Source organism: Rutidosis leptorrhynchoides, chromosome 9, assembly GCF_046630445.1.
Source record: "Rutidosis leptorrhynchoides isolate AG116_Rl617_1_P2 chromosome 9, CSIRO_AGI_Rlap_v1, whole genome shotgun sequence".
In the NCBI taxonomy this organism is placed as follows: domain Eukaryota; kingdom Viridiplantae; phylum Streptophyta; class Magnoliopsida; order Asterales; family Asteraceae; genus Rutidosis; species Rutidosis leptorrhynchoides.
Window position 1 is genome coordinate 22,222,010 of NC_092341.1, and position 14,349 is coordinate 22,236,358.

At 36.2% G+C, this 14,349-nt stretch overlaps 1 protein-coding gene across 1 annotated transcript; it reads left to right on the forward strand.

Moving 5' to 3' along the window:
- The first annotated feature begins 1,719 nt into the window (after window positions 1-1,719).
- LOC139867670 (pentatricopeptide repeat-containing protein At1g52640, mitochondrial) lies at window positions 1,720-3,337 on the forward strand. Its single transcript, XM_071856034.1, has one exon. It carries the CDS (start codon window positions 1,723-1,725, stop codon window positions 3,253-3,255), a length of 1,533 nt encoding a protein of 510 aa, XP_071712135.1. The 5' UTR covers window positions 1,720-1,722; the 3' UTR covers window positions 3,256-3,337.
- Window positions 3,338-14,349: the final 11,012 nt, after the last annotated feature.

Consider the following 14,349-nt stretch of genomic DNA (forward strand, 5'->3'; position numbering starts at 1 on the left):
CAATTTTTTCCCCCAAAAAATATTTCTTCCAAGTTTTCCCACAAAAAAAATGTTCCACCGACACCTCGCCGTAAAAGGCGTGGCATCAACACAATAGGGTGTATCATTTGCGACGAAGTGTCGTCGCAAATGTTCGACGCATAAGCGTTCCATGTTAAACGACGACGTGCTGGTCCCACATTAGGTCGTCACAAATACTTCGTCGTAAACAAATTTCTCTTTTCTTTTTCATTTTCTTTAAAAACGAGTGGGTCCCACACACTAACGCCGCAAATGGCTGCTGCAAAAGACTTTAGGCGGCGAATCTTAGGAGTCGTTGTACTTGTGACGAGATATCGCCGAAAAAGGGTGACTTTTGGGTCCTGTTGCAGCAAGATTCGTTGCCCCAAAAGGGCATATTCCCTGTAGTGTTTAGTCATTTGTTTGTTCCAGTGTTTTTTTTGTTTCCTTTCGTAGGTTGTTTTTTGGTGAGGTCGGACGTTTGTTGTTTTGGATCGTTGTTATCTCGGGCTTTGTTTTGCCGGTTGTAGCGGATCCATGTAGGGTCATGTGGGGTCAGATGCCCCCTATGACCCAATAACTTATAGTGTATATTCATCTATGCTTTGAACAACACACTGTGTGGGAAGAAATGAAGAGAAGAAAAGAGAGAACAAAAGAATAAAATATTTCTAATTTGAAAAGAAGGGAAGGAGGGAAAATTAGGCATAATTTTTTTTTTCTTCACTTTTTTCCGTTTTTCTTCTTAAAAAAACTCAGAAACAACATTTTATCAAAATTTCTTTCCATTTCTTTTGTTTTCTTTCTTAATAAAAACTCTGGAATAGGGTGTTATAGTAGACACTTAAATCTAGTTGTACGTATTACTATATGTATATTACACTATTTACAATTTTATATACCACCATAATATATTACAGTACTTTAGCAGTCTACTTCTATCTCTGAATACATATCACAAATGTGAACTGTTCTCTCACTTGTCAATTTTTTCCATATAAAGACTTCTCATTTTCATACATCTATTTTTAGGTTTGCAAATTTGGATAAAATGATGCTAATATTTGTCATTTGGATCAAATTGTTATTTGTTTAACAAAATATTTATGTAATTTTTTTTTTTCTCTTTTCTCTACTTATCGATTTGTCGTTTTTCCCCCTTACAATCTAAGAGTGCGTTTGATAAAACTGAATGATTTAGTGCTCAATGGTTCCAAATCTGAATGGTTTAGAGCTTCTGAATAAAGTTTGTTCTGAATGAAAATAAACTGTTTGATAATTATTTTAAATGAATGATATGGATTGAGTAAAATTACCTTATTAACGTGTTACATGAATAGAAAATACAATATACTTGTTGGTTAAACGTTCTGGATATGACTTGAAAAGAATATTACCGGAAAATTAGGTTCTTAATGGTTAAGAGAGTATTTCAACTCTAAATAGTTCAGCATTGAATTCTGAACCATTTAGCATCATATGTTATTCAGAAGTCAGAAACAAACACGTTAAATGCCGAATGATTCAGCATTCAGCGCTGAATCATTTCATTAATAGGCAAACAAACGCGCCCTAAATTTGTGCTTTTAATCCCTAAATTTGTTCTTTTAATCTTTTTTGATGAATTTTTTTTTTGTTTATAAAAAGTTAAGGTTTTTCGAAAAAAGAAAATTTCAAACACAAAGTGCCGTTTCTTTCTGCTTCAACTTTCAGTGAACATAGATGGCACTCAGATTAATTTTCCGGCGAACAAAAACCATAAACTACCGTCTCTTCACCGGAACCACCCTTCATTCACCAAAACAAAACCCTGAACTCATAAACGACATATCTCGTATCCTTAGCGACTACCGAAACCCTCAACACGACATCGTTTCAGCCCTATCTCCATTTTCATCAACCATAACGACCGATTTAGTTGAACAAGTACTCAAACGTTGCAACAACCTCGGTTTTTCAGCTCACAGGTTTTTCATTTGGGCTAAAAACTTACCTGATTTTACACACAGCAAGAATAGTTATCACATTGTTATAGATATATTAGGTAGAAGCAAACAATTTCCATTAATTTGGGACTTTTTATACGAAATGAAGGAATCAAAATCATGTGAAATTGATACCTGTATATTTTGGAGTATTTTTAGTGCTTATAGTAAAGCTAATTTACCAGTTGATGCAATTAGGGCATTTAATAATATGGTTGATTTTGGAGTTAATCCTGGTATTGATGATTTGAATCAGTTACTGTATGTGCTTTGTAAGAGAAAACATGTGCGTGAAGCGCAATCGTTTTTCGATAAAGTTAAGAGCGAGTTTAGTCCGAATGTGAAAACGTATAGTATTTTGGTGCGAGGTTGGGGTTATGTGAGGGAATCGGAAGATGCACGTAAGGTGTTTGATGAAATGCTTGTGAGAGGATGTTGTGTTGATGTGCATGCTTATAATAGTATTTTGGAGTCGTTGTGTAAAAGTGGGAGTGTAGATGAAGCGAATAAGTTGTTTCGTGAGATGAGGTCGAAAGGACTTGAACCTGACGCGTTTACTTATTCGATTTTTATTCACGCTGCTTGTAACGCGAATGATATTCATTCGGCTTATAGACTTCTTGATAGGATGAAAAGGTATAATCTTGTACCTAATGTATATACTTACAACTCGATAATAAATAAACTTTGTAAAAACGATAAAGTTGAAGAAGCGTACGAGCTGTTAGATGAAATGCTTGAACGAAAAGTGAAACCAGACGTGTGGAGTTATAACGCTATTTTAGCTTTTCATTGTAATCGGTTAGAAGTTAACATGGCGACTAAAGTGTTATCAAGAATGGATACTGATTCGTGTGACCCTGATCGACATACATACAATATGTTGCTTAAAATGTTGATTAGAGTAGGGAGGTTCGATCGGGTTACAAGTACATGGAAAAAGATGGAAGCGAGTGGTTTTCATCCATCGGCTTCAACGTATGCTGTAATGGTTCATGGTTTATGTCGTAAGAAAGGGAAGTTAGAGGAAGCGTGTCGATATTTTGAAATGATGGTTGATGATGGCATACCGCCGTATGCTTCAACTTGTGAACTTTTGAGGAATAAAATTGTAGGATTAGGGTTTGCGGAACAAGTAGAGATACTTGCAGAAAAGATGGAAAGAAGTACTTCTTGTACTATTCAAGATCTTTCTGTTATTATGAGAGGTAATAGGAAGAATATCAAATTAACAAAAGAAGAAGATACTGAAGAAGAGAGTGATTTTTAAGATCAAAGAAAGAACACTGATGATGTTATTGATACAGTCTTTGTAATTTAAGTTATCAGATGATATATATAGATTTATAGGATTTGAGTAGTTGGTTTACAGGTTTACTTTGTTACTTGAAACTGTTTTAAAGACTAAAATGCGTTCATGTAATTTATTATTACAATTTAGTATAAGGTATGGTAGGTATGTAAACCACTTCGGCTTTAGTGGCCATCGAATTCCTTGTGAAGTAGGAGACTCAGATTCAAATCTTGGTAACGCCTAAGATCGAATTAAAATAAGCTCTTGACCGGAGGGGCACCAATGTGCGCAGTTCACTTGGTTACGGGTCTCGTCGCCCGGGGGCTTGTCACCATGAGTTTTACTCGCTAGTAGGGAACCTATATGGTTGTCGATAGGGAGATTTCCTCTGCGAACCCCAAATAAATATGGTTGTCTTTTGAATATTGTAAACACTGGTAAGTTGAAGTTGTACATACCATTTCGTGTTAACCATAGTGTCAAATACCAATCCTTTGAGTTAGTTGATCAATCCTTAATTAATGATGTTGCTTAATTACGGATTGAGTGCAATAAGATTATAATGGAGGATGGGATGTTCGATGATTATTTTGGGCCCCGATGATCGTTTTTCACTTTAACTATCAAGTGATCAACCACCCCGACCCGGTCTTCGTTATCGATTAGCATGATTCACCTTAACTCAATGTAAGAAGTCCTTGGGCAAAGTCACAAGTAAAATCTACAAAGGCTTAGGCAAATGGCAGAGAATCAACAACCTATAAATGAGAGGCCAAGCTCCCTATTTATAGTATCCGTGATATCCGCGGTCTGCGAGATGCTCGGCTCTCCGCGGAAAGTCAGCGGATCAAACCGCAGTTTGGCATTTCAGCGAATACATAACCGCAGTATTTATTTTCAGCGAATATTGCATAACTGTGCCTTATAATCCGCGTAGTTTTGTCCTTAGCTTTTTAGAAAATAAAATATACATATACAATGTTATGTATATGATCAAGTCCCCCAGTTTATTATGATGCATTTTCGCGAAGCAAATGCATCATGATAAACTCTAAAAATAAAGAAGTGCATCTTAAAATATCTCGCGAACTTTATTATATATTTTTTACTGTCCATTTATTACCGTTGTTTTAATTAGGCGAAACGCGTAATTACAACGGTAACTTTCGCTATTCTGTCAAATCAGCTTATTTTAACGGCTAGATTTTTACCGTTTTACGCGTCACAGTAATTACAGCCGTTAAAATTCAATGATTACCTTTTCAACTTGCTCGCCCTAATCCCAATTATAAATAGCAGACAACGCCGCACAAAAACTTTACGCTTTCCTTTCCCAATTTCGCATTCAATTTGCAATCTTACAACCGCAATCGTAATTGACAATTAGCCAATTCAGCCTTTGATTTTCTCAATTCGACCTTCAATTTCATCACTTCCATACTCAATTTTTCCTTGCATATTATTAATGGCTGCTTCTGCATCGATGCATACTCCCGGCGGTTTTGTGTCATATATGACAGAGGTCAAACTACAAACCCTTAGAGAGTGGTATCCGCCACTTGGGCATTTTGTTCCAACCGTGCCCCTTCACGAGGACCGAGCCGATACTCCCCCTAAGGGGATGATTACGGTATATGAGGCTGCCATTTCGCAGGGCAACCTCCGTTTTCCTTTAACCGAATTTGTTCGCAGTGTATGCGAACACTACAGGGTTGCGTTAGCACAGCTTCACCCAAATGCGTTGAACAAAATTGTGCTTTTCGAAATGTATTGCCACGCCAACAACAAGCAGCCGTTGTTAACCGTGTTCCGCACTCTTAACAGCTTAATTTTATATGATGTGGGATGGTTCTCATTCCGCAGCAAGTTGGGCAATATGGTTTCTCCTAAAGATTCCATCGGCAATTGGCGCGGTTCATTTTTCTATATTAACGATACCGCGTATGTCGATAGCAACATTCCGAGGAAGTGGAGCGAGGAGATTAATTCGGAAGTCAATGAGAAGCCGGTGTTGGATGATCTTGAGAACGATGTTCTCAGTATTTTTAGGAAGGCGGGCATCATTGTGAGGCCATATTCCAATGTACCGCTGTACATTGGACACGTATCAATCCAGTGGCCATGGAGCGACCATGACGCACTTTTAGTTGATCAAGCCAAGAATGGTATTTCACTTGTCTTTTTTCGCATAACATATTTCACAGTATACATTTTGCCTTGTATAACATTTCGCATTGTTTTTTCGCAGAGATTCCTCTTGACCTTGTTATGAGGACCACTGATGTTAGCAGAATCAGCCCTGCTCGCCGCCCGAAGGAGGGCAAGGGCGATATTATTCTGATTGATGAACCAATCATCAACGAGCTTTTCATCGCCGGCGGCGAGGACCGGGGCAAAAGGAAAATGGTGGAGAGTTCACCGACTCCACGCAAGAAACGACTGCATACTCTTGCAGAACAAGAGACAAGTGCGTAATTTTAATTTTACGACTTCTAATCATATATGCGCATATTATGCATAAATTAGCGATATTTATTAATCTTGTTTCAGTTGTGATTTCAGAGTCTCCCGCTGAAACCAATCCGCGCTACAACATCAGGAGCCGCACTCCCGCAGATGTGGTAGGAGAGCCTGAGCAAGACCCATCCCTTCCTTCTGACGCAGAGGCGTCCAATCAGGAAGAAGGAGAGGGTGCTGATGAAGAAGAGGCTGTAGCTGATGAGGAAGCCAACAGACTGTATCAGAAACTGCATAAATTTCTTCCTGAGCAAACAAAGGCAAAGTACCGCAGTCTAACTTTGGCTGAATCTGCAAGACAGCGGTTATATAATTGCTATAACTCGCTCTGTCTTACTATGGATAGCAATAGAACGGTTCACTGATTTATCAGATGAACGTGAACATGCTGTCAAGGTGGCCAACGCTCAGTACTTGAGAGCGGAAAAATTAAAAACGCAGCTGGGTAAAGCGAAGGAAGCAATCGCCCAGCTTAATAGGAGAGCGAACACTGCGGAACATGATTTCGCTCAACTTGTTAAGTATCTTCCCGAGTTCGCAGATAAAGTGATGGACTCAAAACCCGTCACTGAAAAATTTCAAGCTTATTCTCAAGCTGCCAAACTTGCCACTCGCTGCGAGTGGTATGACTTACTATGCAAGCTCGGCGATCTCTCCAAACCCCTTCCATCAGACTTAGCCGACGAAATATGTTCAACGGATGATGCTCGCGAAGCATTAAAAGTGGCTAAGAAAGAGGTGGAGAAGGTGAGCATTCCAGCTTTGGAAGAGTTATGTCAGCGTGAAGGCGTGACATTCGCTGACATTAAAGCGCTGAAGCTCTAGTTTATAGTTGGTTTATTTTAATGTATGCGTGCAATTTATGAATTGCTTTTTTGTAACTATCTGCGACTTGTTCGCTTTATTAATATAACATTATTCGCACTTTATTTATCATTCGCAGTTGCAACTTCTTTTATTTATATAGCGCTTTTACTTTAATTATTCATAATTCAGACTTGTCCATTGCAATTTCCGCATTCGTTATTGTGCACATAACAAAGCGTACTTTGTGCGAAACAATCTTTTAACATTATGAATCTTCTAAGTCCGACAAAACGATCCTTAGGTAAAATCTAGCATTGCGAAGCATCTAAGCGTTGGCAAGATCAAACACTTAGGAAAATTTATCCTTTCGCAATTTTTATTAACATAAGTGGGCAATTTCATCACTTGGCTTTTCTGCAAAGTATTTAGCAATACATTTATGTATTGATATATTATTTTAAGCAGGTCATGTTTAGCGAAAACAATGCCACCTTACTTAAAGCATCCGCAGAGCAAACATTAACTTAGTGTTTCAAAAAGATAAGTATTTGTATTCTGCGAAATAAACACTACGCGTGGCCACACGCAGTGTTTTCGCTGTTTAAAGAAACAAGTACTAACACTGAAATTAACTTCGCTTTATTCTTTATTAATTCGCATTACATTATTCAAATCATGAACATAACATGTCTCGCATTAATGGAATTTCAATACAATATTTTGTTAATCATTGAAATGTCCCGTTCTTATTGATTAAAAACGTTCCATATTAATTGATTTCGTTGCGAGGTTTTGACCTCTATATGAGACGTTTTTCAAAGTCTGCATTCATTTTTAAAACAAACCATAACCTTTATTTCATAAATAAAGGTTTAAAAAGCTTTACGTAGATTATCAAATAATGATAATCTAAAATATCCTGTTTACACACGACCATTACATAATGGTTTACAATACAAATATGTTACATCGAAATCAGTTTCTTGAGTGCAGTTTTTACACAATATCATACAAACATGGACTCCAAATCTTGTCCTTATTTTAGTATGCAACAGCGGAAGCTCTTAATATTCACCTGAGAATAAACATGCTTTAAACGTCAACAAAAATGTTGGTGAGTTATAGGTTTAACCTATATATATCAAATCGTAACAATAGACCACAAGATTTCATATTTCAATACACATCCCATACATAGAGATAAAAATTCATTCATATGGTGAACACCTGGTAACCGACATTAACAAGATGCATATATAAGAATATCCCCATCATTCCGGGACACCCTTCGTGAAATGTCCCGTTCTTATTGATTAAAAACGTTCCATATTAATTGATTTCGTTGCGAGGTTTTGACCTCTATATGAGACGTTTTTCAAAGACTGCATTCATTTTAAAACAAACCATAACCTTTATTTCATCAATAAAGGTTTAAAAAGCTTTACGTAGATTATCAAATAATGATAATCTAAAATATCCTGTTTACACACGACCATTACATAATGGTTTACAATACAAATATGTTACAACAAAATAAGTTTCTTGAATGCAGTTTTTACACAATATCATACAAGCATGGACTGCAAATCTCGTCCTTATTTAAGTATGCGACAGCGGAAGCTCTTAATAATCACCTGAGAATAAACATGCTTAAAACGTCAACAAAAATGTTGGTGAGTTATAGGTTTAACCTACATATATCAAATCATAATAATAGACCACAAGATTTCATATTTCAATACACATCCCATACATAGAGATAAAAATCATTCATATGGTGAACACCTGGTAACCGACATTAACAAGATGCATATATAAGAATATCCCCATCATTCCGGGACACCCTTCGGATATGATATAAATTTCGAAGTACTAAAGCATCCGGTACTTTGGATGGGGTTTGTTAGGCCCAATAGATCTATCTTTAGGATTCGCGTCAATTAGGGTGTCTGTTCCCTAATTCTTAGATTACCAGACTTAATAAAAAGGGGCATATTCGATTTCGATAATTCAACCATAGAATGTAGTTTCACGTACTTGTGTCTATTTTGTAAATCATTTATAAAACCTGCATGTATTCTCATCCCAAAAATATTAGATTTTAAAAGTGGGACTATAACTCACTTTCACAGATTTTTACTTCGTCAGGAAGTAAGACTTGGCCACTGGTTGATTCACGAACCTATAACAATATATACATATATATCAAAGTATGTTCAAAATATATTTACAACACTTTTAATATATTTTGATGTTTTAAGTTTATTAAGTCAGCTGTCCTCATTAGTAACCTACAACTAGTTGTCCACAATTAGATGTACAGAAATAAATCGATAAATATTATCTTGAATCAATCCACGACCCAGTGTATACGTATCTCAGTATTGATCACAACTCAAACTATATATATTTTGGAATCAACCTCAACCCTGTATAGCTAACTCCAACATTCACATATAGAGTGTCTATGGTTGTTCCGAAATATATATAGATGTGTCGACATGATAGGTCGAAACATTGTATACGTGTCTATGGTATCTCAAGATTACATAATATACAATACAAGTTGATTAAGTTATGGTTGGAATAGATTTGTTACCAATTTTCACGTAGCTAAAATGAGAAAAATTATCCAATCTTGTTTTACCCATAACTTCTTCATTTTAAATCCGTTTTTAGTGAATCAAATTGCTATGGTTTCATATTGAACTCTATTTTATGAATCTAAACAGAAAAAGTATAGGTTTATAGTCGGAAAAATAAGTTACAAGTCGTTTTTGTAAAGGTAGTCATTTTAGTCGAAAGAACGACGTCTAGATGACCATTTTAGAAAACATACTTCCACTTTGAGTTTAACCATAATTTTTGGATATAGTTTCATGTTCATAATAAAAATCATTTTCTCAGAATAACAAATTTTAAATCAAAGTTTATCATAGTTTTTAATTAACTAACCCAAAACAGCCCGCGGTGTTACTACGACGGCGTAAATCCGGTTTTACGGTGTTTTTCGTGTTTCCAGGTTTTAAATCATTAAGTTAGCATATCATATAGATATAGAACATGTGTTTAGTTGATTTTAAAAGTCAAGTTAGAAGGATTAACTTTTATTTGCGAACAAGTTTAGAATTTACTAAACTATGTTCTAGTGATTACAAGTTTAAACCTTCGAATAAGATAGTTTTATATGTATGAATCGAATGATGTTATGAACATCATTACTACCTTAAGTTCCTTGGATAAACCTACTGGAAAAGAGAAAAATGGATCTAGCTTCAACGGATCCTTGGATGGCTCGAAGTTCTTGAAGCAGAATCATGACACGAAAACAAGTTCAAGTAAGATCATCACTTGAAATAAGATTGTTATAGTTATAGAAATTGAACCAAAGTTTGAATATGATTATTACCTTGTATTAGAATGATAACCTACTGTAAGAAACAAAGATTTCTTGAGGTTGGATGATCACCTTACAAGATTGGAAATGAGCTAGCAAACTTGAAAGTATTCTTGATTTTATATAACTAGAACTTGTAGAATATATGAAGAACACTTAGAACTTGAAGATAGAACTTGAGAGAGATCAATTAGATGAAGAAAATTGAAGAATGAAAGTGTTTGTAGGTGTTTTTGGTCGTTGGTGTATGGATTAGATATAAAGGATATGTAATTTTGTTTTCATGTAAATAAGTCATGAATGATTACTCATATTTTTGTAATTTTATGAGATATTTCATGCTAGTTGCCAAATGATGGTTCCCACATGTGTTAGGTGACTCACATGGGCTGCTAAGAGCTGATCATTGGAGTGTATATACCAATAGTACATACATCTAAAAGCTGTGTATTGTACGAGTACGAATACGGGTGCATACGAGTAGAATTGTTGATGAAACTGAACGAGGATGTAATTGTAAGCATTTTTGTTAAGTAGAAGTATTTTGATAAGTGTCTTGAAGTCTTTCAAAAGTGTATGAATACATATTAAAACACTACATATATATACATTTTAACTGAGTCGTTAAGTCATCGTTAGTCGTTACATGTAAATGTTGTTTTGAAACCTTTAGGTTAACGATCTTGTCGAATGTTGTTAACCCATTGTTTATTATAACAAATGAGATGTTAAATTATTATATTATCATGATATTATGATATATAATATATCTTAGTATGATGTATATACAGTTAAATGTCGTTACAATGATAATCGTTACATATATGTCTCGTTTCGAAATCATTAAGTTAGTAGTCTTATTTTTACATATGTATTTCATTGTTAATACAATTAATAATATATTTACTTATCATTTAACATAATTAACCAAGTGTATCAATATCTTAATATGATTCATATGTACCTAGTAAGACGTTGTTATAACGATAATCGTTATATATATCGTTTTCGAGTTTCTTAAATTAATAGTCTCATTTTTATGTATATAACTCATTGTTAAAATACCTAATGAGATACATACTTATAATAAAAACATGTTAACTATATATATAACCATATATATGTCATCGTATAGTTTTTACAAGTTTTAACGTTCGTGAATCACCGGTCAACTTGGGTGGTCAATTGTCTATATGAAACATATTTCAATTAATCAAGTCTTAACAAGTTTGATTGCTTAACATGTTGGAAACATTTAATCATGTAAATATCAATCTCAATTAATATATATAAACATGGAAAAGTTCGGGTCACTACAGTACCTACCCGTTAAATAAATTTCGTCCCGAAATTTTAAGCTGTTGAAGGTGTTGACGAATCTTCTGGAAATAGATGCGGGTATTTCTTCTTCATCTGATCTTCATGCTCCCAGGTGAACTCAGGTCCTCTACGAGCATTCCATCAAACCTTAACAATTGGTATCTTGTTTTGCTTAAGTCTTTTAACCTCACGATCCATTATTTCGACGGGTTCTTCGATGAATTGAAGTTTTTCGGTGATTTGGATTTCATCTAACGGAATAGTGAGATCTTCTTTAGCAAAACATTTCTTCAAATTCGAGACGTGGAAAGTGTTATGTACAGCCGCGAGTTGTTGAGGTAGATCAAGTCGGTAAGCTACTGGTCCGACACGATCAATAATCTTGAATGGTCCAATATACCTTGGATTTAATTTCCCTCGTTTACCAAATCGAACAACGCCTTTCCAAGGTGCAACTTTAAGCATGACCATCTCTCCAATTTCAAATTCTATATCTTTTCTTTTAATGTCAGCGTAGCTCTTTTGTCGACTTTGGGCGGTTTTCAACCGTTGTTGAATTTGGATGATCTTCTCGGTAGTTTCTTGTATAATCTTCGGACCCGTAATCTGTATATCCCCCACTTCACTCCAACAAATCGGAGACCTGCACTTTCTACCATAAAGTGCTTCAAACGGCGCCATCTCAATGCTTGAATGGTAGCTGTTGTTGTAGGAAAATTCTGCTAACGGTAGATGTCGATCCCAACTGTTTCTGAAATCAATAACACATGCTCGTAGCATGTCTTCAAGCGTTTGTATCGTCCTTTCACTCTGCCCATCAGTTTGTGGATGATAGGCAGTACTCATGTCTAGACGAGTTCCTAATGCTTGCTGTAATGTCTGCCAGAATCTTGAAATAAATCTGCCATCCCTATCAGAGATAATAAAGATTGGTATTCTATGTCTGGAGACGACTTCCTTCAAATACAGTCGTGCTAACTTCTCCATCTTGTCATCTTCTCTTATTGGCAGGAAGTGTGCTGATTTGGTGAGACGATCAACTATTACCCAAATAGTATCAAAACCACTTGCAGTCCTTGGCAATTTAGTGATGAAATCCATGGTAATATTTTCCCATTTCCATTCCGGGATTTCGGGTTGTTGAAGTAGACCTGATGGTTTCTGATGCTCAGCTTTGATCTTAGAACACGTCAAACATTCTCCTACGTATTTAGCAACATCGGCTTTCATACCCGGCCACCAAAAATGTTTCTTGAGATCCTTGTACATCTTCCCCGTTCCAGGATGTATTGAGTATCTGGTTTTATGAGCTTCTCTAAGTACCATTTCTCTCATATCTCCAAATTTTGGTACCCAAATCCTTTCAGCCCTATACCGGGTTCCGTCTTCCCGAATATTAAGATGCTTCTCCGATCCTTTGGGTATTTCATCCTTTAAATTTCCCTCTTTTAAAACTCCTTGTTGCGCCTCCTTTATTTGAGTAGTAAGGTTATTATGAATCATTATATTCATAGATTTTACTCGAATGGGTTCTCTGTCCTTCCTGCTCAAGGCATCGGCTACCACATTTGCCTTCCCCGGGTGGTAACGAATCTCAAAGTCGTAATCATTCAATAATTCAATCCACCTACGCTGCCTCATATTCAGTTGTTTTTGATTAAATATGTGTTGAAGACTTTTGTGGTCGGTATATATATAATACTTTTGACCCCATATAAGTAGTGCCTCCAAGTCTTTAATGCAAAAACAACCGCGCCTAATTCCAAATCATGCGTCGTATAATTTTGTTCGTGAATCTTCAATTGTCTAGACGCATAAGCAATCACCTTCGTTCGTTACATTAATACACAACCGAGACCTTACTTTGATGCGTCACAATAAATCACAAAATCATCATTCCCTTCAGGCAATGACAATATAGGTGTCGTAGTTAGCTTTTTCTTCAATAACTGAAACGCTTTCTCTTGTTCATCATTCCATTCAAATTTCTTCCCATTATGCGTTAATGCAGTCAAGGGTTTTGCTATTCTGGAAAAGTCTTGGATGAACCTTCTGTAGTAACCAGCTAGTCCTAAAAACTGGGGTATGTGTTTCGGAGTTTTCGGGGTTTCTCACTTTTCAACAGTTTCTATCATTGCCGGATCCACCTTAATACCTTCTTTGTTCACTATGTGGCCGAGGAATTGAACTTCTTCCAACCAAAATGCACACTTTGAAAACTTAGCGTACAATTCTTCCTTCCTCAATACTTCTAACACCTTTCTCAAATGTTCACCGTGTTCTTGGTCATTCTTTGAGTAAATAAGTATGTCATCAATGAAAACAATGACAAACTTGTCAAGGTATGGTCCACACACTCGGTTCATAAGGTCCATGAACACAGCTGGTGCATTAGTTAAACCAAACGGCATGACCATAAACTCGTAATGACCGTAACGTGTTCTGAAAGCAGTCTTTGGAATATCATCTTCTTTCACCCGCATTTGATGATACCCGGAACGTAATTCAATCTTTGAATAAACAGACGAGCCTTGTAGTTGATCAAATAAGTAGTCGATTCTCGGTAGTGGGTAGCGGTTCTTGATGGTAAGTTTGTTCAACTCTCGGTAGTCGATACACAACCTGAATGTACCATCTTTCTTCTTGACAAACAAAACAGGAGCTCCCCACGGTGATGTGCTTGGTCGAATGAAACCACGCTCTAAAAGTTCTTGTAATTGGCTTTGCAGTTCTTTCATCTCACTGGGTGCGAGTCTGTAAGGAGCACGAGCTATTGGTGCAGCTCCTGGTACAAGATCTATTTGAAATTCAACGGATCGATGTGGGGGTAATCCCGGTAATTCTTTCGGAAATACATCGGGAAATTCTTTTACAATGGGAACATCATTGATGCTCTTTTCTTCAGTTTGTACTTTCTCGACGTGTGCTAGAACAGCATAGCAACCTTTTCTTATTAGTTTTTGTGCCTTCAAATTACTAATAAGATGTAGCTTCGTGTTGCCCTTTTCTCCGTACACCATTAAGGGTTT

Coding starts and splice junctions, on each gene's coding strand:
- LOC139867670 (XM_071856034.1), top strand. CDS start 1,723: ATGGCACTCAGATTAATTTTCCGGCGAACAAAAACCATAAACTACCGT.